At 39.4% G+C, this 20,868-nt stretch overlaps 1 protein-coding gene across 7 annotated transcripts in view; it reads left to right on the forward strand.

The window, feature by feature from the left end:
• Positions 1–20,868, forward strand: part of SASH1 (SAM and SH3 domain containing 1) — a 191,902-nt gene that overhangs the window by 167,171 nt on the left and 3,863 nt on the right. For 6 of the 7 annotated variants that reach the window (XM_082049784.1, XM_082049785.1, XM_082049782.1 and 3 more), the window contains 9 exons: positions 1,244–1,315; positions 3,739–3,882; positions 6,032–6,167; positions 7,181–7,350; positions 8,454–8,663; positions 9,329–9,479; positions 11,685–11,798; positions 18,378–19,516; positions 20,091–20,222. In XM_082049784.1, the coding sequence (XP_081905910.1) occupies positions 1,244–1,315; positions 3,739–3,882; positions 6,032–6,167; positions 7,181–7,350; positions 8,454–8,663; positions 9,329–9,479; positions 11,685–11,798; positions 18,378–19,516; positions 20,091–20,222 (2,268 nt within the window). The remainder of the gene's footprint in view (positions 1–1,243; positions 1,316–3,738; positions 3,883–6,031; positions 6,168–7,180; positions 7,351–8,453; positions 8,664–9,328; positions 9,480–11,684; positions 11,799–18,377; positions 19,517–20,090; positions 20,223–20,868) is intronic. The other variant, XM_082049786.1, reaches the window with a different exon arrangement.

Below are 20,868 nucleotides of genomic sequence, written 5' to 3' on the forward strand. Positions count from 1 at the left end.
ACTGGGCAACCTTTGGTAGGTCTGACCTGATGCTTACCTGAGTTTGAATGTGTCCTTGAAGTTACTCTGTTGGGTAGTTCAGGCCCTAAAAACTTAAGGTTTGTGAGTGTTTGATCTTCTGCCTCCTGTTTGTCTCAGCTCAAACTCTGAAGAGAATACTTACAGTAGATATCTGCAACCCACACTCAGAGCCCAGAGCTTAAGTTGTGCAAATGAACTGGAACTGCCATACCTTAATTTCCCTGGATTGCCCTGTAAGACTTCTGGCAGAGCCAGGTACTTGAGTACTGTGCAGCTGGTTGTTCAGTGGCCAAATAAAAAAATAAAAGATTTTACCTTCTGGACTGCAAAGCAAAAGCTGGATTGTCCTTGAGCCCTTTAGGTGTCTGGTCTTTGTTTCAAGTGGCACCAAAGCTTTAGCAGAGATGCCTCTGCCACAGTTAAACTGTTGGCTGTGGTGATGCAGCTGTACTGAGTTTGGTTGCCCTCTGCTCTTGGGAGGGAAGCAGTGTCCTACTGCTGATTTTCTATATTTATTCGGGATGAATTCAGCCAAAACTGCGTCACTCCACCAGGTGGTTATGGCACTGTAAACATAGGATACTTTCTCCCAGAAGTATCAGAGAAGCCACGTAAGACCACAGGTGTGATGGTAAATACCTAATCTGGAACCAGGGCTTGCTTAGTCTCTGGGAACACGATACTTACGGAGACCTGGGCTGGTTTTTCCCTCCTCTTATGAAGGGCTTGCCCTACAAGGCCTCTAGCATTTTGCTGTATTTCAGTGGAAAAGGAGTCTATGCAGCTATTCCCAGAAGGTAGGTTACTCAGTGCTTTAAAAGATTGGTGTTTCTCCATTTCAGTGCTACTGTGGACTTATTTATGAAGGCAAATGGGGGAGTGCTGAGGTGGAGTTGCCAGCACTCTGGAAAACTTGATGCATAACATCAACAGTTTGCTCAGATGAGAAAGTCTCTTTTTCTTTTAAAAAAGAAGAGTAGGCAATAGATGACTAAACAGCAGCAAACCTTAGGCCAATGAGTTGTCTCTGGAAAAGATAAATCACTCAAATTACTTTATAAAAGATTTCTTGATTTATGATCTCCCATCCTTTTGTTTGTTTGTTTGTTTCCATTTTTGCAGACATTTGTGTTTTCACCGGTGTTCTCCAAATCACAGACTTTTTGAGCGAGCTAATAATTGTGATAGAACTGTATCCATCTTTTTTTTTTTTTTTTTTCAGAGAACCTGTAGCTTTGGAGGATTTGACTTGACAAATCGTTCCCTTCATATTGGAAACAGTTCTGACCAAATGGTGAGTTTAAGACAAGAAGGAACAGACTTGAAATAGCGTTAAATGAAATGCGCAATAGAGTTATAATAGACTGAAGTGTAATTTAGGTCTGTAATAACAGCTTGGGGATCCAAGAAAGCAGAGTATCTTTGTTAACCTCAAGCTTCCTTAGCTTTGAGAATAACATACCCACCCATATCCATGTGTCTATGAGTATTTATATGCCATATGTGTAAAGAAGCAGGAAAGAGTGATCAAAGCCCAGATCTGGGGGCACATCTGTGGGTTATTCTTATGTCTGACTTCCTCAGAGCATCACCCCAGGCAAAACATACGATTACTATACTTTCTTGGTGAAAATATTTACAAGATGGAATGATGAGGCAAACTTCCATTCACTGAAGATCTGCAAGTTATTTGGGTGGAAGTCATTACGTAAGAGATTTATTATTTGTTTTCTCATCGTATCTAAGAGCTCTGGAGTAGGCCAGGGTCTCATTGTGCTGGGTGCTGCACAATCAATCTCAGAGCTCTTTGAGTCAAAGGAAAAAAAAACCCTCCCCTGAGAATTAATTTCATTTTATGTTATTCGTGTTGATCCCAGTATTACTGCTGATCAGCCTTGCGGCCAAAAATAACAGAACAGAAATGAGCCAGAACATTATATCAAATGAAATTGCCAACTTTTTTTTTTTTTCCTTTTGCCCATATATTTTTTTCTTTTGTGTTTTAACATTGGTTCCGTTCACCTGAATCAAGTCTGAATTGTGAAGTATCTTATATGCCAGAATTATATTCTTTTTTATGTTAGCTGGGCTTTTTGGGGTTGTTTTTGGTTTTCTGATTATTTTTTGTTAACATCATAAATTGCCCCTAAACTGGCCAAAAACTATGGGTGGTTATTTTATTCACCATTTTTCAACTCAGTTAAAAAGTTAACTTCCAAGCTTACAGTGTTTATCTTTAAGCATCGATACTTTAGCATATTTTGTTCAGATTGGTTTTGATATAGGGAAGTGTGAAATCTAGATGTTATTTTTTTCCCTACTAGGATCAGTAGTGAGAGAGATGCAGTGCACCAGAATAATGTATGCAGATTAAGGGTTTTTTCTTGAAAACATTTAAGTCCCTTAAGTGGAAGGTTTATTTCCGAAAAGATAAGGCAAAGAGCTGTCCTTAATTTTTTCTAAAAGACCCAAAGTTACCAAAGAAGTTTTAATCACAAACAACTTGTAAAGGAAAAAAGATAGAATTGTTAGGAATGAAGTATCAGCTGAATTTTGGAGAAACTTTTGAGAGAACATAAGTGTATTATAGCAAACAAACGTCAATTTAGAAAAAAGGTTAAGTCTTTTATGTAGAATATAGTGCACACTTATTTTAGGGTTTGTTATCTCACATACCTTAATTGTCCTCAGAAGGATTATTGAACCAAGTCAGACACCAAATTCAGTAGTCAATCTATTTGGTCAAACAGATTTTGGTTCTTTTTGCATTGTGATTTTTGGTGCACCATTACCAGTGGAGTTGTAGAGCTTCCTTGCTGCGGTTCCTGACACACTGTAGACAAAAGACCGTGTTGAACATGCTGCCCAGACAATCTGAATAAGGACTGAATCATAAAAGTAAGGCTGGCAAAATGTCAACTGATCCATGTTAATTCTTTGTGTGTGCTTGTGGCATAAGTAAGTGCTAGGTATCTTCAGCTGGTTTAGGAAAGGTTAAAAGCATTCAAAGCAGCTGGCCTTTCTTATCCACTATATATGGACCAGCTAATTTGGTTCAGCAGTACCCTGTTGTGTGTTTAAGAATAGCTGTGCAAGTGTAAACTTCTACCATGGTTGATGGGTTTGGTAGCTTTTTGTGTAAACCACAGAGGTGGTCATCAAAAGAGGTTAACTGAATGCCTGTCTGAAAATAAAAATTAAATTTGGATAGCCAAATGTAGGTATCCATATATATATACAGGCAGATATATATTTGGCTAGGACTGGCTGTGTAACCTCGTCTAGATGTTACTGCTCCTGTGGGGGGATTGGACTAGATGATCTTTTGAGGTCCCTTCCAATCCCTAACATTCTGTGTTTCTGTGATCTCAGAGGTATCTTTACTCTTTTTAAATTGTATGTAGCGTTGACCAACATGAGCCACAACTACTGTTGTGTGTCAGGAGATCTTAGCCTCAGTTTTCTATTTGGTCAAAATACTTACCTGAAACTCAAAGGGATAAGGGCATCCTAACAGACCCAACACAAGGAAGGGATACAAACCAGGCCTTAGGAGTAAACTACAGTGGACCACAACAGTGATTTGCACAGGGTCTCAACAGTGAATTTAGAGCAGTAAACAGGACGCCATGCTGCTGGATACCTCTGCAATGACTGCTGACTGAGGAGGGAAAATGGCTTACATTTTATAGGCTTAAACCCTGTTTTACTTTGCAGGGCAAAGAAGGAGACTTTGTTTATAAGGAAGTGATCAAATCACCCTCTGCCTCCCGTATATCTCTGGGCAAAAAGGTGAAGTCTGTAAAAGAAACAATGAAGAAAAGGATGTCTAAAAAATATAGCAGCTCTCTGTCTGAGCAGGTATGTAAGGTCTGCAATGGAATCCACTTAATAGTGTAGAAGTGATAATCATTATTTATTCCCATGTTTTAAGGCATCTCTGAAGAAATTTCTAACAAGACTATGTAGTATGGCTTATTCTTACGTTCTTATAGAATCTCTCACTGTGAAATAGCATCCTATAGATGCCAAACCATGAAAATGCATTTTAAGAATTTCATTCAAGTAGCTCATCAGCAGAAGCCTGTGACTGATGCTATTACACATCTCTCTCTGTATTTTCATTTCTTTATCTATCATCAGTATTTATTAAGGGAACCGATCTGTGACATGGGGTCACAGTAATATATTTAATCTGGGATTTACACCTTAGTTTAAATTCCCACCATAACTTCACATACACGGTTCCTCTCTGCTATAACAGATTTTTTCTCCATCATAGCTTGCCCTCTGCAGCAGCCCATTAAAACAGATGCACAATGTAGTCAGAAAGCGGCATCCCACAGAAGATTTTCATATTATTCTTTCATTACAGATTTTTATTACCTATTCTTAAAGGCAAACCTGAAGTACATTAGTTGTAAATCAGGCTTTGAATTTCGGTGGCCTAGGAACAATTGCTGCCTTTTTCCCTTCTGCTATACTTTTTCCTTTCTTTGGTGGAGCGTCAAAAATTCTTCGGCCTTTGTTTAAAACCAGTCTTGCCCCTTGAGCTCTGTAAAGCAGAGCTTAGAATGCAGAGCTGGCTCTGGCCGACATCGCCCCCAGGTGGCCTCGCACCGGCCGCTCGGTGGCCGGAGCTGCCGGCAGCGGAGGATGGAGACCCGGACATGGCAGGGCCGCCGTGCCCCACCACATCTGCCTTTTGGCATTAATGCGAAGTGCCTATGAAAGGAGCAGTTTGTAACATTTGTAACATTCGAAATAACAACACCAAACTGCAGGGTCTGGAGACAGGATAGAGGCAGAAACATGACTGGTTTTGTGCACTGTTTGCAACATTAGAATCCATTTCCTGTAGGACTATTAGCAATGCTTATTCATACTCAGGGGTATTTAATTTAAGTTTACAATTAAAACATTTTAAAGTCTTACATGATTTGATATTGATAAGAAGATGCTCTGGTGTCTGACTGGCCTTACAGTGCCCCCCTTCAAAGTCTGCCTAAGAAAGGAATACTTTGAGAAATGGGTTTACAGTGAGTTAGCAGTACTTCTGCTCTCTAGCTCTCTCCAAGACTGAGTTGACCTCTGAAGTCATATGCTGGGATGACTTTTTTTTCTGATGATTCTGATGCATGAAAATCATAGCTTTCATCTAAAAGTTTTATGACAATACCTCTCCACAAAATCTCTTCTTGTATGCAAGCTACAATTATTTTGCTTTCAAACCTTTTGGTGCAGTTGTTTTAGAATATTTGGACCTTTCTGGCATCATGACTCAGACCATACATCAGTATCTCTTCCTGTATCCAAAAAAAAAAACCAAGCAAAAGCTATTCTGCCCACAAGTATCTACCGCTTTGCTTCACAGAGGCTGACAGAATTTCAATTTAGGAGAGACACTTTTTGATTTCTTGTAATGCTTGTCTGAATGAAGAGAGAATTTGTCTCGCCTATTGCACATGCAGTAAAATCTTTTTATATTTATGCATTCATGAGTATTTATACAATGCACGGGCTGCATTTTCAGTTTATTGTGTTTTTTTTTCTTCAAGGTAAATGAGCAAAGATGTCAACAATTCACTGGGGAAAAAAAAAGTATATTGCTGTGCATTTCACTTGCATTGTCTGATTTGTTTGTATTCATTTTTCAACAAAATCCTGATTCAGAAAGCTGAATTTGGTATTAGCTGCTTTGCAAGTACTGCTGGAAAAATTATCACGTGTCACTAAAACCTTTGAATTGGGAGTTTTGTGTAATGTCCCTTTCTACTTACAATGCTACCTTTTTCAGACTGGACAGTTTGCTCCTGTCCCCACTACCATGCCTAATAAAGTGAGGTTTATGCCACAGCTGAGTACCACTAAATAAATAGATAAACATAGAAGGTTTCATCCTGTCTGATAAAGAGCAGGAAAAGAGAATCTCTTTCCTTGGAGATGAAGGAGCAACTCCTGTCAATGCCTGTGTACTTTTACCAAACTGAAATGGTTCAATCCCTTTTAGGAGTCCAGTCCTGGGGTTATGCCGGGTTCTCCACAGTCACCTCCGCCAGACACCGACTCCTTGGACAAACCCAAGCTGAAAGCCGGTGGCTCAGTAGAGAGCCTGAGGAGCTCCTTAAGCGGTCAGAGCTCAATGAGTAAGTTGGGTTGCAACTGTATTTCTCCGTTTCTGTGGCTTCAGGGAGCAGAGATCTCCACAGTAAGCAGAATCAGAGAAAGTCAAAACAGAAGCAGTGGTTAAAAAGCAGAAAAGCTGATGGGTTAGTCATTAAGAGTTTACAAAGAACCATAAGCTCTTTGGTGCACAAAGGATCTTTTTTGCTTTGTGTTTATACCAAGCCCCGAAAAAGTAAAATCCTGCTTTCTGGCCGGGTCTGCTGCATCCTGCTATTGTAATATAAATCATTAGAGTGAGAATTACAATCCTTGGTCATCTTCAGTGTCATCTTCAGTGTCATCTTCATGCTAGATTTCTGTTGGGCACTCTTGATGGGCTTCCCACCCCCAACTCCAGAGAAATCTTGAGGTTCTCTTATTACTAGTTAGAGGAGTATCGTTTAAAACCTGTCTGGTTAAGACTGTGTCTACACAAAATGGAGCTTAAGTGAGACACAGATGGTGTCAACTTGCCTCACTGTGAATTACTGATCAATAAAAATCAAGAACATATTGGAGAAAAAAATGAGGAGAAAGCTTCATTTTTAAATAACTGAAAATCTGTTTGTAAAATCATCCGCTTTTTTTTTTTCTTTGTTTGTGATATCAATACAAAGTGTTGCCATAGAACAAATTCTGGAGTTGAGGGGAGGTTATTTACCTCACACCACTATGTTTTTTTTGTAGGCAAAACTTCCCAGAAAGATGACATCTCCTGTGATCTACCATAGATGAGACAGCAGTTAAACAGTTTCTCAGTTTAATATAGAAGAGCTGAAACTGGGAAAGCAGGAGTGCAAAGTAGATGAACTAATTCTTCCATCATCTATATATATATATATATATAAAAGAAATAGCAGAATTTAAGGCCTTTACACTTTGATTACTATGTTTTGTAGAAAGAAGGCCCATTTTCTGTCTTGCCTCTATTCGTTTCTGAACCTTCTTCATGAAGGGATTATTTTTGTGGACTGATATTACATCTTTCACACAGGTGGTCAGACAGTGAGTACAACAGATTCTTCAACCAGCAACAGGGAGAGCGTGAAATCAGAAGATGGTGATGATGAAGAGCCTCCTTACAGAGGACCTTTTTGTGGAAGAGCCAGGGTTCACACTGATTTTACTCCAAGTCCTTATGATACAGACTCTCTGAAGCTCAAGGTACCAGCTATATCTGTTTTTAAGGGGTCAAACTTTTGTTTCGGCAGAATTCTTCATTAAGAGCTCTTTGAGAGAACTATATGATTCTTAGTCTTTTAATGAGTTTTGATGTGTTTTTTGAAGCCCTTTAACCTGTCTTATTCTGATACATTTAAGATGTGCTTGAATTATAGCAAATGTTGTAGAACATAAGTTAGGTACTAGTATTCTTCTTTGTCGAGGGAAAGACAGTTGCATCTTTAGTTTCTGGAAAAATAAAAATGCGCCACAGATTCATTTTCATTTTGCAAGGATTTTTTTTGAAAGGTTGGAAAAATACTTTGTCTGCCACAAGGAATTTTCAAAATCCTTGAAAGAAATGTGGATGCACCTACATGTAGTGTCTCTTAATGGCATTTCAGTTAATATAATTTATTTTGAGCTAATATTGAATTACTTTGCTGGCTGTGAGTTGTCATCCCTCCCCGCCCCACTTTAATTTTTCTGGATATCAGCTTTTTTTTTTTTTTTAAAGTTGTCCTGTATTCAGTTCAAACTACCTGACTCCTTACAGTCTTTACTTAAAATTTCGAGGACAGCTATTTCCTATTAAAGCAAATGTATGTAAGGTATCTCTTTAAGGATACAAAACCAATTGTGCATCCATTTCTTTGTTATGGGCAGGAGCACATTAGGAAAAGCAACAGTGTTACATGATTCCTTCCGCATATGCTTCGTTTCTCCAGGAGATCTGATGTGAGATTGTGCCTGTATACACTGAGCATGTTCTTATTTGTACCAATTTCAGATAGTTGCACAGCTTAGAAACATTGTACTAAACAGCAGTGATGTGCTACCAGGATGTGAGCAGGTTTGTGAATCTGGACAGCTGGAGTCTGTTCCAGGTTCTATTGTTAACTTGTTCTGTGGTGTTAGGTATGTCACTTAATTCCCTTTTCTTCCATTTGTAAAGGAAGTATAATCAGAAATATTTATGAAAGCTGTGGTTAACCTTTGAAAATTCCATTCTGTGTACATGAAAATCTAAGAGAAAGTGGGTGTGCTTGCTTGGATATCAATCAGAAAGCATGCCTGAATGGCTTTCTTGCTTCTTGGGTCTGCAGAAAGGTGACATTATTGATATCATCAGCAAGCCCCCCATGGGCACTTGGATGGGCTTGTTAAACAACAAAGTTGGCACTTTCAAATTTATCTATGTGGATGTGTTAAATGAAGAGGAAGAGAAGCCGAAGAGGCCCACCAGGAGGCGCCGGAAAAGCAGACCACCCCAACCCAAGTCAGTTGAGGATCTCTTGGATCGCATCAATTTAAAGGTCCAAATTCTCTCTTTCTGTTTACCTTACCTTTCAGGTTTGCTTGTGGGAAGGGGGGCACATTTTTGGAGTTGTTAGTTTTGAAAGCTGTACACCAGATTCATAATCCTAAGGATTGTGACCCCACTTAGCAGAATCGGGTCTTAACTGCAGAGTGAAAATAGCTTTGGCCACACAGAACTGCACGTCAGGCTTGATGAAGTACTGCAGGCTGCGAGTTCATGCACTTGGAGACTGTAAATCATTGCATAGTGTGGCTACTGGCTAACACACGTCTTTAAAGAGGAAGTTATTTTCCATGTTTCTGTTCAGAAAAGCTAGGGATAAACTGGTGTTGCTGTCATTCACCCTTGGTACTTCTCCCTTCATACAAAGCTGTGCTATATTGTGCGTCCGGGCTGAGTGCTACCCAGGCCATTGATTACAGTGCATTCCAAATACAAAAATATGTGCAGCATTCTAGTTCTGGCACAGCTACCTGCCTGAACTCTGAGCAATGTTTATACAAGCTACAGTCCTATAATTTTGCTGTTAAACAGTGGTTTGCATTTGCTAAACTACTGCTTTTTTTTTTTTGGTTGTAAAAATCTCTTCTAGTATCTTTATTGAAAAAATAAATTGAATAAGTATGTTGTCTTAAAGCTCCTTTTTTTCTTTTTATGCAGGAGCATATGCCCACTTTTCTGTTCAATGGTTATGAAGATCTGGATACCTTTAAGCTTTTAGAGGAAGAGGATTTGGATGAACTGAACATCCGAGATCCTGAGCACAGAGCTGTTCTCCTCACAGCAGTGGAACTTCTACAGGAGTATGACAGTACGTGGGATTTTGAGGTTTTCAGTTTTACTAGAACTCTGCCAAGAACCTTGTGACCTCCCTAAAGCAGAAGACCGGTTCCAGAATTCTGACCTTTTTTTTTTCCCCTACTCTAGTTATTCCAGGGTAATCCTCTATAACAGCATGTAGATTTTTGAGGAGTGACTTAAGACTTGCATTTGTTCAGTCAGAATTCTTTGTTCATGTAAGCCCTGTTACTCAGCTTATGTGATGTCAAGTGTACAATGCATACCCTTTAGAATACTGATGTTCAGGAAGAAATCCTGAGATAATAACCTATTCAAATTAAGAAGCTGAGGCATGGAGAATAGGAAAGAAGAAACTTATAAATTAGAAGAGAGTGAGATTATCAAGGGTAGGAAAAAGGTCAAGGCCTGGGGGGCTGTGTGGAAGGGAAATGTGAATTAAACTTTTGCTTATATTATCTGCAGGTGTATATGATTCTTGGACTGTGAATTGCAGGATTGTACAGGCAGCTTCAGGTTGTACTCAGGACAGCACAGCAATTTTAAAAGGGAGAAAACAGATCAGTAAAGTGCGAAGAGTGAAAGATGGTTACCCAGCTATCTAAGGTGCAGGAGTGCAATTCTGCCTGTTGTACAGATGGTCTCAGGCAAGCAGTTGCAAAGATGAGGGGGAGTAAGCTATGGGAGTCAAATTTGATGGCATCTTTGCTGCACAGGAGGAAGCAGGGCTGTACCATCCATGTTGTAGTCACGGTAGAGTAGAATCATCTGAAAAGCAAGTGTAGCTTGAGACAGAAATGTAAATGCGCTCAGTACGTAGTTGCAGCAAGTTAAGACAGTACTGAACTTTCCCTTCGTCCCTAAGTGTCAGCAGAAGTTTAGTATCCCACTGAGCATAATCAGTGGATTGGATTGTGTGAGGGCTTTCTCAGCTGCTTCTGTGCAAAATCCTATGTTTTAACTTAAGTTACCATAGTAGCAATTTAAACAGCTGCTGATTAAGTTGGCAGTGCTTAATTCTGTTATAGAGCAATGTGTGGTTAGTATCTCTGGACAGTGCTGCGTGGCCTAAGCTTTCACTGACATGTAGCTTTCTTGTTTGTTTCCCAAAGAGGCATCCACACTTTTTCCACCCTCCTCTACCCCCCACTAAAACTGCAGTTGCAGAACCATATACCTATATCAGAGTAGCTTTTCATCACCTCATATGACCTTCGCTTCATTATTTGCAGACCTATTTAGAATGCTCACTTCCCTGAAGTAATTTTTCTTAGGAATCTTCAATTTTGGTTTGAAAACTTGAAGAACTATATTATGTGGTTGTTGGAAAATATGAATTCCAGCTCCAAGTCAGGGTGATGAGGAGAAAGTGAAGTGATGACCAGACAGCTGGAACCTGGGAGGGGCAACAGCACTTAGGTCCCACCCCGTAATTAGCTTTCATGTGCTGAGGATAGGAATCGGAATAGCCGTTACTGACATTTTATTGCAGGGGAAAAAAAACACAGCATAAACTGTATCCTTGCATCATGAAGTTGGTTTACTATATCCAGATTTAGTTTCTTTACAAAATATGATTTCTGACCAGACATTCGGAGTAAATTCCTGGAATCCAGCCTGTGCAGCCTGAATGGACCACACTTGAGTGGCTATTTGCACAAACCAAGGAAGGGAAGGAATTTTTACCACTTGTCTCTCCCTTGTCCCTTCCCACTTCATTAGGGGACAGTATGTAACTTTGCCAGACCCACTCCTGATGCTTCCTCTTGCTCCCTTCTGGAAAGTAGGTCAGGGTTAGCATTTTGTTATTTTTCACTTGGTTTGGTTCTTTTCAGTGCTTTTTGCTTTTGTTTTGGGTGTTGGGTTGTTTTTAAGTCTTAGAAATAATTTTGACACCATCATTTTAAATACATTTCCGCGGTTTTAAGTTGAAGGGCTTGGCTCCAAGGCAGCTGAGACACACATGGTCTGTTCTGCTCTCATTGTGTACCAGGCTGCTCCCTCACACCCATGCTGAGCCTGTTGCTTAATCATTTGCCAAACGGGATGAACATTTCCAGTGTTTGTGATGGCTGTTCCTAATGCTCACTCTTTTCTAAAACACTGATCTGATACAATTAATACAACAGGGAAGGTAATGGTATTGGAAATGGGAGGTTGAGAAGTTCAGCCAGATTTTCTGTTTGCCTGCTTTTCATTGTGTTCTCACATCCTCTAGGTAACAGCGACCAGTCAGGATCTCAGGAGAAACTTCTCATTGAAGGCCAAAGCCTAACCGGATGCTCTCCTCGGGATTCTGGCTGCTATGAAAGCAGTGAAAACCTGGAGAATGGTAATAGTGACAGCAATGAACCTTATAATCCCTGCAGCCTTTTTTTCAGTGGATAACTTCATATACTTTCTGCTCCTGTTCCTAGCTAGCACAAGCTACTTCAAACGTGACTTTCCTCTTTGCTCTGACTGCCTCTTTCTCTCTTAGCTTGAGACATTCGTTTTCATTGCTACTTCTTCTAGTTTATTTATTTGCTTTGGTAGGAAATAGATCACATTTCACAAATCATCTTTTGTGACCCTAAGGCAACAGGCACTCTCACTGCCATTCCCTGCCTTCACTCCCTATCATATTCTCAGGCAGCTGTGCCTCATGAGGCTTGCACTTCTTACACTCTGACAGCCTTTGTCTAAGGGTCTGCTGGCAAATGAGAAGTCACTGAACTCTACTGAGATAAGGAGAATTTCATCTAAACCCTTACAAAACCTGTTTAGAAGAGATGTTCTCCATTTTAAGACATGGTTTTGTATTTGCTTAGGGTGCATAGAATCATAGAATAGTTTGGGTTGGAAGGGACCTGCAAAGGTCACCTAGTCCAACCCCCCTGCAATGAGCAGGGACATCTTCAACTCAATCAGGTTGCTCAGAGGCCCCGTCCAGCCTGGCCTGGAATGTCTCCAGGGATGGGGCATCTGCATCTGCCACCTCTCCAGGCAACTTGTGTTCTCCTCTGATCAGAAACCAACTGCAGAGATTTAGGACTTTTTAGTGTATGAATGGTAGCAAGTTAAATTAATTGAGAAATTGGCAAGGCAATAAACTATTGAAGCAAAATGCTTATGGTATCGATTTCTATTACCTTATCTTTCATCAGAGAAAGGCAATACCCTGATAAATTACCAAGACAGATGATAAGAGAGATTGCTCTGTTCTGAAGAAATCAGGTTGTTGTGCTGACTGAGCATGCTTTACTTGAGGGATGGTGTAAACTTGTCATTGGGATGAATTATTAAAATAGATGAAATTGGTTTGAGTTTTACATTATCACTCCAAGCATTTGAGCCATGGCTTGGCCCCAGACTGCCTGGTTTCATCGCTAACGATCAGTATAAACAGGAAACCAAGAATAGAATAAATAGAAATACTGAATGCCCCTCGTACTGGCTATTTTTCCAATTTAAAATACAAGCTGAAGATCTTTCTCTTAGTATATGGATTTTCTGTCAGTCTGCCGCTCAGAAATAATCATTTACTGAAGCAAATTGCAATTTACTTTGAAGCTGAATGTTTGAAATTGGCAATATACTAAATTCCTGAAAGCAGAGAGAATTTTTTTCTTGAATATGAATCCCCATACAGTAGGCATGCTGGAATATAATCGTAACTAAATATATAGCATATGTGACAATTTTATTTCCTTTTTATCTCTAAGTGCCATCATAATGATACCTGTAGCACTGAAGTTAAAGTGCTGCCCGTGCATTTTTTCTTATTTTAACAATATAATAAAATCTTTAGAAAGCAATTGTCATCACCTGCCTACTTAGATACTTACTTTTAAACTAATACATCAATCTAGGTTTGGCAGAATGTGAAAAAACACTGATGGTTTTTATATTGCTTTTCATGTATGGCTTGCTGCATTTCTGCATCATTTTTGCTCACAAATGCATTTAATGCTTTTTTTGAAAACCATTATGAAAAGAACATTTGGTATGGTATTCTCTCAGAGATTCTGTTAAGGCTGGTTAATCGGAAACATGCTCCACCTTCTTTGCGAAGTTCATGGACCGTAGTTGTCTATATGCATATTGTTTCAAAATACATTGGATTCTCATCTGTTAAAAACAAGGATGATGTGCTGATCAGCAATAATAAAATACATTTCATAAAGGGGAAATGCATTCTGAGAAGAAATTGGTCTCCAGATTTCCTGGAGAATGGTTATACATAATATTTTGATGACTAGTATAGTATATTGGTTTGGGCTGATATTGGACCTTTTGCCATCACTTCTAGATTTCAGTGCTGCCCTTACATTTTGGCTAGGAAATGGTTTGCTAGGTACTATGGCAGTGGTGTAGACATATTTTTTAAAGGTACTTCTCTGGGTCCCACTGCAGAAATATATGGCTATTCTCATAGTTATCCACAGTCCAGTTACAACAGCATTGTGATTTTATTTCACTTTACACAGAGCAAGGAACATACAATTTGTGATCTATTCACTGTTAGACAGGTGGAACAAAAAAGCAGAAAGCAACCATCCACGGTCAGACCATCAGTCCATATAGTCCAGCACTTGGTTTGAAACAAGGCAGAGGGAGCAAGCTCTCCTTTAGACTTGTGACAACACTGCATTTATTGGGCTTGTTTTACATGCAAGCATCGTCTGTCTGAGATGCATTTGGAAACTGTGTTGGAAATCTGGTTCTCACAGGAAAGGCCAAAAGCAGATAGCTAGAGAATAGTATAGGGACAGAGAAAGCATCTTTGCTTCCCAGGGTACTCTTGGGAAATGAATCAGTTAAGAACTTCAAAAATTGGGTACTGTTTCCTGGCATTCATTCATTTTCCTGAAACTGTTTATCTTTATGAACATCCCTGGTCTTCTTTAGAACCTTCACACCTAACAGTGTCTGTGTAGAGACCTCTGTCACACTCCTTCCCAGGTCATCTCTTTCCTAGGGTGACAAGGCTTGTTAATCATTCCTTAGAGGTCATCAATGTCCCTGGTCGTGTCTGGCTTCTTTGAACCTTTTATTGTCGTGCTGTATACAGCCTTTTTAAGGAGAGAGAGGATGTGAAGAGATCAAAATTGCACATGCCATGCGCAGAGCAGAAGAAGCAGACAAATCACGGCTGGATCCGGTGGGATAAGGCTGTCCTCAAGTTTGTTCAGAAGCTGACGCCCAGATTTCTGTAGTGCCAATTGGGAGTCCTAGGCACTTAAGCATGAAGTGCTAATTAGTCAGAAAAGGAAGCAACAGAACAGGTGGCCACGTTGCCTAATGTAAGGTGCATTTCTACTACTTTGTAATCAGTAAAAAAAGCAATGAGACAAGGATTGCCTACCATGCTATCATCTTTGTTGTGGCAACAGAGCTGTTTGAAGTGCATGCAAAATATAGCAATCCAAAGTGAAGTTGTTAAAATCTGGGATCCGGGCAGGCCACTGAATGCATTCTGTGTCTGGTTTTGAGTACTTAAATTTATGAGAATGGGCGTCCATACAGAAAAAAAAAAGTACTAAGAGAAACACTGAAAATTTCTTGCTGTACCTCTGGAAATACTCCCCAAGATAATCTCCTTTCTTCTGAGGCAGATGATGACAGGTAATTGAAAAGTTTCTTCTCTGTATTCTAATAACAAGAAGTATCATGAAAGGTGGACAGTGCTTTATGAAAAAACAAACAAACAAACAAACAAACTTGCACCACAAAATTAAACAAAGGAGTTGAAGTATGCCTGTAGCTTCAACTGGACCTGGAAACAATATAAACTTTCTATTCGCTTTGTGTAGGAACCACATTTAAGTTAGCTTTTACCCAGACACCTTTGTCTTTCTGCACACACTTAAAGATGCTACTGTGGTTGAAAGCACTATGAAAGGCATTAGACTGCTTAACTTTACCAGGGAATCATTAGAATGCATTATTATCAAAAATATTAACATTAAAAATGTTTTAAATCATACTAGCTATACACTTTAACCCTTGTAGGTTTTAAATTTTTTTTTTTTCTGAGATAGGGAGGGAATGTTACATCAACGAACATTGTTTATATAGCTCTCCACTTTATGAAAATAACCTAAAAACATGTTTAAATGTCTTTTTTTCACAAAATATTACCTTACTTTCTTAATGTCTCAGAGCACAATGAAGTTACACCTGGCAGCCAGGAAGAGAGGAATAGCTAGAAAAAGAGAAATCACAGCTGTGCTCCTGATATTGCTCTTGACTTAAATCTATGTAAGAGAAATTATATTCTGAACACCTGTCCTTTGTGCAAAACCCCAGCATTGAACCCAGCACTTTTTTTTAAACCTTTTTGAAGCAGAGAGCTTGAAGATTGCATGTTTGGTTATTTATTTTATAGATAAAATGTTTTGAACTTCCATTCTCTCCACATTTGTATTTTTATGCAAAACAGGGCTGGAATGAACTAAAGTTGTTATTTTACTTTCTGCAATTTTTTTCTATTCTTATTTCTCTTGGGTTTTTTCCTCTTCCATTTCCTATGCCAAATTTCTTCTCTCTTTTTCTTTTTTCTTTTTCTTTTTCGTTTTCGTTTTCTTTTTTGTTTTCTTTTTTGTTTTCTTTTTTGTTTTCTTTTTCGTTTTCGTTTTTTCCTTTTTCTTTTTCCCACCCCATTCCTAGGCTACTGACTTTACACAGTCATATCCTATTTCTAAATAAATGAAATGGTGTTTACTGGTTACCCTTATGGCCTCAGTAAGAGCTTATATTGCACGGTAGTAGCATTTTTCACAACTTTTCTTTCAGTGTTGAGGTTCCTGAGTGTGCTTTCCTAAAACCAGTATAACCCCTGATCAATATTTCAGATAGAAGAGAAGGTACATGGATTTTGTTATGTGAACTGTGGCACTGAGCCCCAGACAATATGGTGATTACTGCACAGATCAGCCATGTACTAGCAAATATGAATTATGAAAAGAGAACACTCCTTTCCATACTCATTACATATTAACATTGGTGCCTGAAGGCACTAAAAAATGAATGTAACATTTCTTACATGTCTTTTTAATGTGGTTATAAGCTATCTTCAGAAGGCGGTGGCCTAGCTCCATGGGAAGTTGCAGGCAGAGAAGTTTTTCTGCTGCTTCTCTAAGCAAGACAACTTAATATATGATATGTCTACTAGTATTTTGGGGCAATGGTAATATTTAGGTTGAGTTGAACTGTGAACCGTACAGCTTCAGAGAAAGGAGTTCCTGTATGCTTCCATTCAGCCTTGTAGGCACACCTTGATTTTACTTAACTTTGCTGGTATACCAGTAAATGCAACCAACTCTTTTTGAGGTGAATGTTTTCCTTAATTCTCTTTAAATGTGACCTCCATTTTCTTTGCTAGTTTTCTAGATACTTTGTTTTTTAAACACCTTGAGCAGAGGAAGAGGCAAGAGAAAGAGCAAAAGCAAGCTATTTCTCTTTTAGGTTAAACAGGTTCTTTTATTCATATTCAAAGAGAGCAGCGTATATTGTTAAAAAGCCAAGCGCTGATCTTCTTTCAGCATAAAGCTTTAAAGGCAAGCTGTGTGAGAAGAAAACATCTGTTGCTTAAAAGTGCACTGGATTAATTTAGTTCCAATGAAGTTAGCAAAACTTCTCAGATCTCTAACTAGTCCTTTAATCAGCACCTATTGATTGCCCATTATTACAGATTCTTGATACCATTTAGCCAAATCTATTGGTTTGTGTTTGTTTGTTTGTTTATTTGTTTTTCCATTGGAAAAAGAAATTGCAAGCTTTATCTTACGTATCCTGATTTTGGAAAGCATACTGTACATAGGGGAAAGTATCCCTGTCATCCTGAAGACAATAACTGTTCAGGATGTGCTGTCATTCTGAGAGGTCGTCTGCTTTGAGACAAATTTACTGCTCTTGTTAAAAGGAAAATTTCAATATCTACGCAGTATTTGAGAAACGACCTTGTATTTCATACTAATGAATACTCTAATGAGCTCAAACCCTTTGATCAGAATTTTTCTGTCAAGCAGATTTAATGGACTTCACTGTTTAAAATCAGTGGGACATATATCATAAAAATATAAAATAAAGCTTACAAAGAACCTATGGTTCATAGTGATTCATGTCATCTCATCTTAAGTGGTTATAATGAAACACCACATCTTGTAAGACCTTCCACTTCGATAAAACACTGTGACATGAGAATAAGATTAGTCACACTTGAATCTCCCTTTTGAAACACTTCTCCATTTCATAATATAAGACCTTTTGCCATAAAACTCTGCTGTCCCTAAAAGTAACTTTTACAAAAAGACTGGTGCAAAACCAGTCTTGCAACATTTTTTTCCTCTCTGGTTTGCCATTGCAAAATGCTCCTCATTTGAAACATAACACTATTGGCTCACTTTGTAATTAAAATGAATATACAGGATCTTAAAAAAAAAAAAAAAGAAAAAAGCTTCCCTGAGCAATCTAGTAAACTTCAAACTTCATTGGAAGGTGAATATAATTGTTGATATCCTAAACAAATTAGAAAAATAGAAAAAAAAATGTAGGTATTTCAAGTTACTACTGTGTGAGTTCAAACCAGTTTGTATAACGGGTATAGGGTATCAGTTCTTACTGTGAGATATTTCTACAATGAAAAAGATTTACAAGAGCCAAACCTCAAATCTGCAAATTGAGGAGTAGGAAGGATATTAAGTATTTTAAGTGTATTTTCCTTTTGTGGTCCCATTTACTACTTCTTCATTAATAAAGCTGAAGCTCACAAATCAATGTGCTTAAAATAGCACTGAGTTCTTGTATACTGAGAATTAACAAAAAGAGAGTAAATCCTTTGGTTTCAAAGGCATTTAGAAGTGATCTATTATTTATTCTGCAGCTTTATTATTTTTTTAATGGTGGATTGTGATTTATTTGCTTCCAGGTAAAACTCGTAGGAACTGTCTTTTGCCCTCAAAATCAGCAAGCGAGCATAGCTTTAAGGACTTCAGCAGAAACCAGCTATCAAATTATCCTACGCTCCCACTGACCAAGTCGATAGAAACTCTACAGCAAGGGGGAAACGAAAGCCGGTTGAGTTGTGCACATCGGGCTCTGAAGAGCTCTGTCAAGCCTCCAGCTATTACGGGTCTGAAGAAGAACCGTAGAAGTTTACCGGTTGCCGTCTGTCGGAGCTATGAAACTCTGGATGGCCCCCAGGGTGTAGATACGTGGCCAAGATCTCACTCGCTGGATGATCTCCAGGGAGAATCCAATACTAACCTACAGGGCACTAGCAAGAAAGTAGGTTCTTTTCCTCAGGATTCACTGGATATAGCAAAAAAGGCAACCAGCTCTGCCCCACCGCCTCAGCATCATGGAGGTGGCTGTGTGGTAGATGACTTGATGCCTAAGCAGGGTAAAGGAGCTGCTAGTTCTCAGAAGGGAAGAGCTAAGGAATTGGACTGCTCTGTAATGGAGACTGCGGGTGGAAAGCCCGCTCGCTTCCCCCTGAAACACTGTGAAGCTCAGCCTGCCTTAGTGACACATCTTGCAACAAGGACACCTCTGGAAATACAAAATAAAGGCTTTCATGACCTTGCACGGGCCGATTATGCTGCAGTCCTCAAGGGAGGTCTAGAAGCTGAGCAAAAAGGCACAAACGAGGCAAGAATGCAACCAAAAAATCCTTCTCAGCCACCACCTGTCCCTGCCAAAAAATGCCGAGAACGCCTTTCTAATGGATTATATCATCCTCCCACGACCGCAAGTGGGAACCACTCAAGTCCAGAAGCACCATGTTTGCCAGTAAAAAAGACCAGCTCATGTACTCCTGTTGATTGTCATGGAGCACCTGTCCATAGGACATCTTCTGAACAGGAACCCAGTACCCCTCCTAGCCCACTGCCACCCTGGCTGTCGGAGCTCCCAGAGACTGCTAGCGTTCAGCAGCACGTGATAAAGCTAGGTCCTGCTTCGGCGAGGAAGGTCTCTTGTAGCAGGGGAATGGATCTGGAGATGGTAATAGAAAATAAGTTGCAGTCTGAAGACATCGATCTTACTGAAGAACCGTACTCTGACAAGGTAAGTGGAGGACGTTGCTTCAGTGGTTTTATTTGGCTAACATTCCCAGGGATAGTATTTCATTTATCATATCTGTTGTGGTTTTTGTGAGTGACCAGCCTAGATAAACCATAAATCATTGGGACATTAGACATTCTATAACCATGTTCATCTTTACTATCAGGTCTTATTCCTGAAGTAACTGCTGTGTTGTGAGGGGACTGAGCAATCCCATACTTACACTGAACCTTCATTTTTTTCAGGCCACGAGTACCTTGGTGGCACTGGGCATGGAAATACCTCTTTCTCTGCTACTGTGGGAAAGTAGAGCTGAAAGCGGAAGTCATTATTAGATTTTAGGCTTCCAAGAAAATCTGAATTGCACACATAGTGATTATGATATCTTTTGGGGAAGGAAGAAGTCCTAAGGCCCAGTCCTTCCTTTAGGGATTGCTTTTCGGTTATCATGGAATCTCGAGGAAAGCTGCTTCTTGCTCCCATCCTGCACTTCTCTTTTTGTCTGCAATGATTGGTCTGTATTGATACGTTTCTTTCATCTCTCCTTTCTTCTCTGTGTCTGGCGGGGAACATTCAGCATGGTCGCTGTGGTATTCCTGAGGCTTTGGTACAGAGGTACTCTGAAGACTTAGACCAGCCTGTAAAGGATGTTGCCACAAACATGGACCAAATCCGGGTAAAGCAGCTGAGGAAGCAGCATCGCATGGCAGTGAGTATTTCCATAAACCCAGTCTTCTTATTTATACTCAGGCTATTAAAAAGGACTGAATGCTGGTAAGGGGAGATACCTGCAAAGTCCTGAATAATAGTCTTGAAAGTCTAAACAGACTGCAAGTAGTGGTAACAGAGACTTGCTCACTAAGCGTGGCATGTATTAAACTCTTCTGTGTTGAAATCTCAAAGGTTTTACACTCCTTTTTCATTTCTTAAACTATGCAATTGTCCACTCATTAGCAAAAGCTGGAGGGGGAAACTGTCCAAAGCTTTCATGGCTTTTTAGAAGAGAACTTGTTCTGTCTGAGGAGGTAGTAGGCAAAATTGGTATTCTCTTGCCTTACTGAGAAATTAAATGGATCACCCTGGAAAGTCTTGTCACTGGGTATTTTTTACTGATGTCAAACTAACTTAGAATGGCACATGACGGTCGTCCAAGCAGCTGGATACTGCCCACTGTGTCTGCATTGCCAAGATTGTTGCTGTTGCTCCTGTGCCAAGTGATCTTAGCCTTTCAACCCACACCACTCTCATACTGACAAATGTGATGTGGGAGAAGTTGAAACATCTGCTATGAAATTCTGCCAGTTTGGAAGAAGAAAAGAAAAAAAAAAAAAAAAAAAGACTTGCTATAAAACAAG

The sequence above is a fragment of the Streptopelia decaocto genome, assembly GCF_964273445.1.
Source record: "Streptopelia decaocto genome assembly, chromosome: 3".
Classification (NCBI taxonomy): Eukaryota; Metazoa; Chordata; class Aves; order Columbiformes; family Columbidae; genus Streptopelia; species Streptopelia decaocto.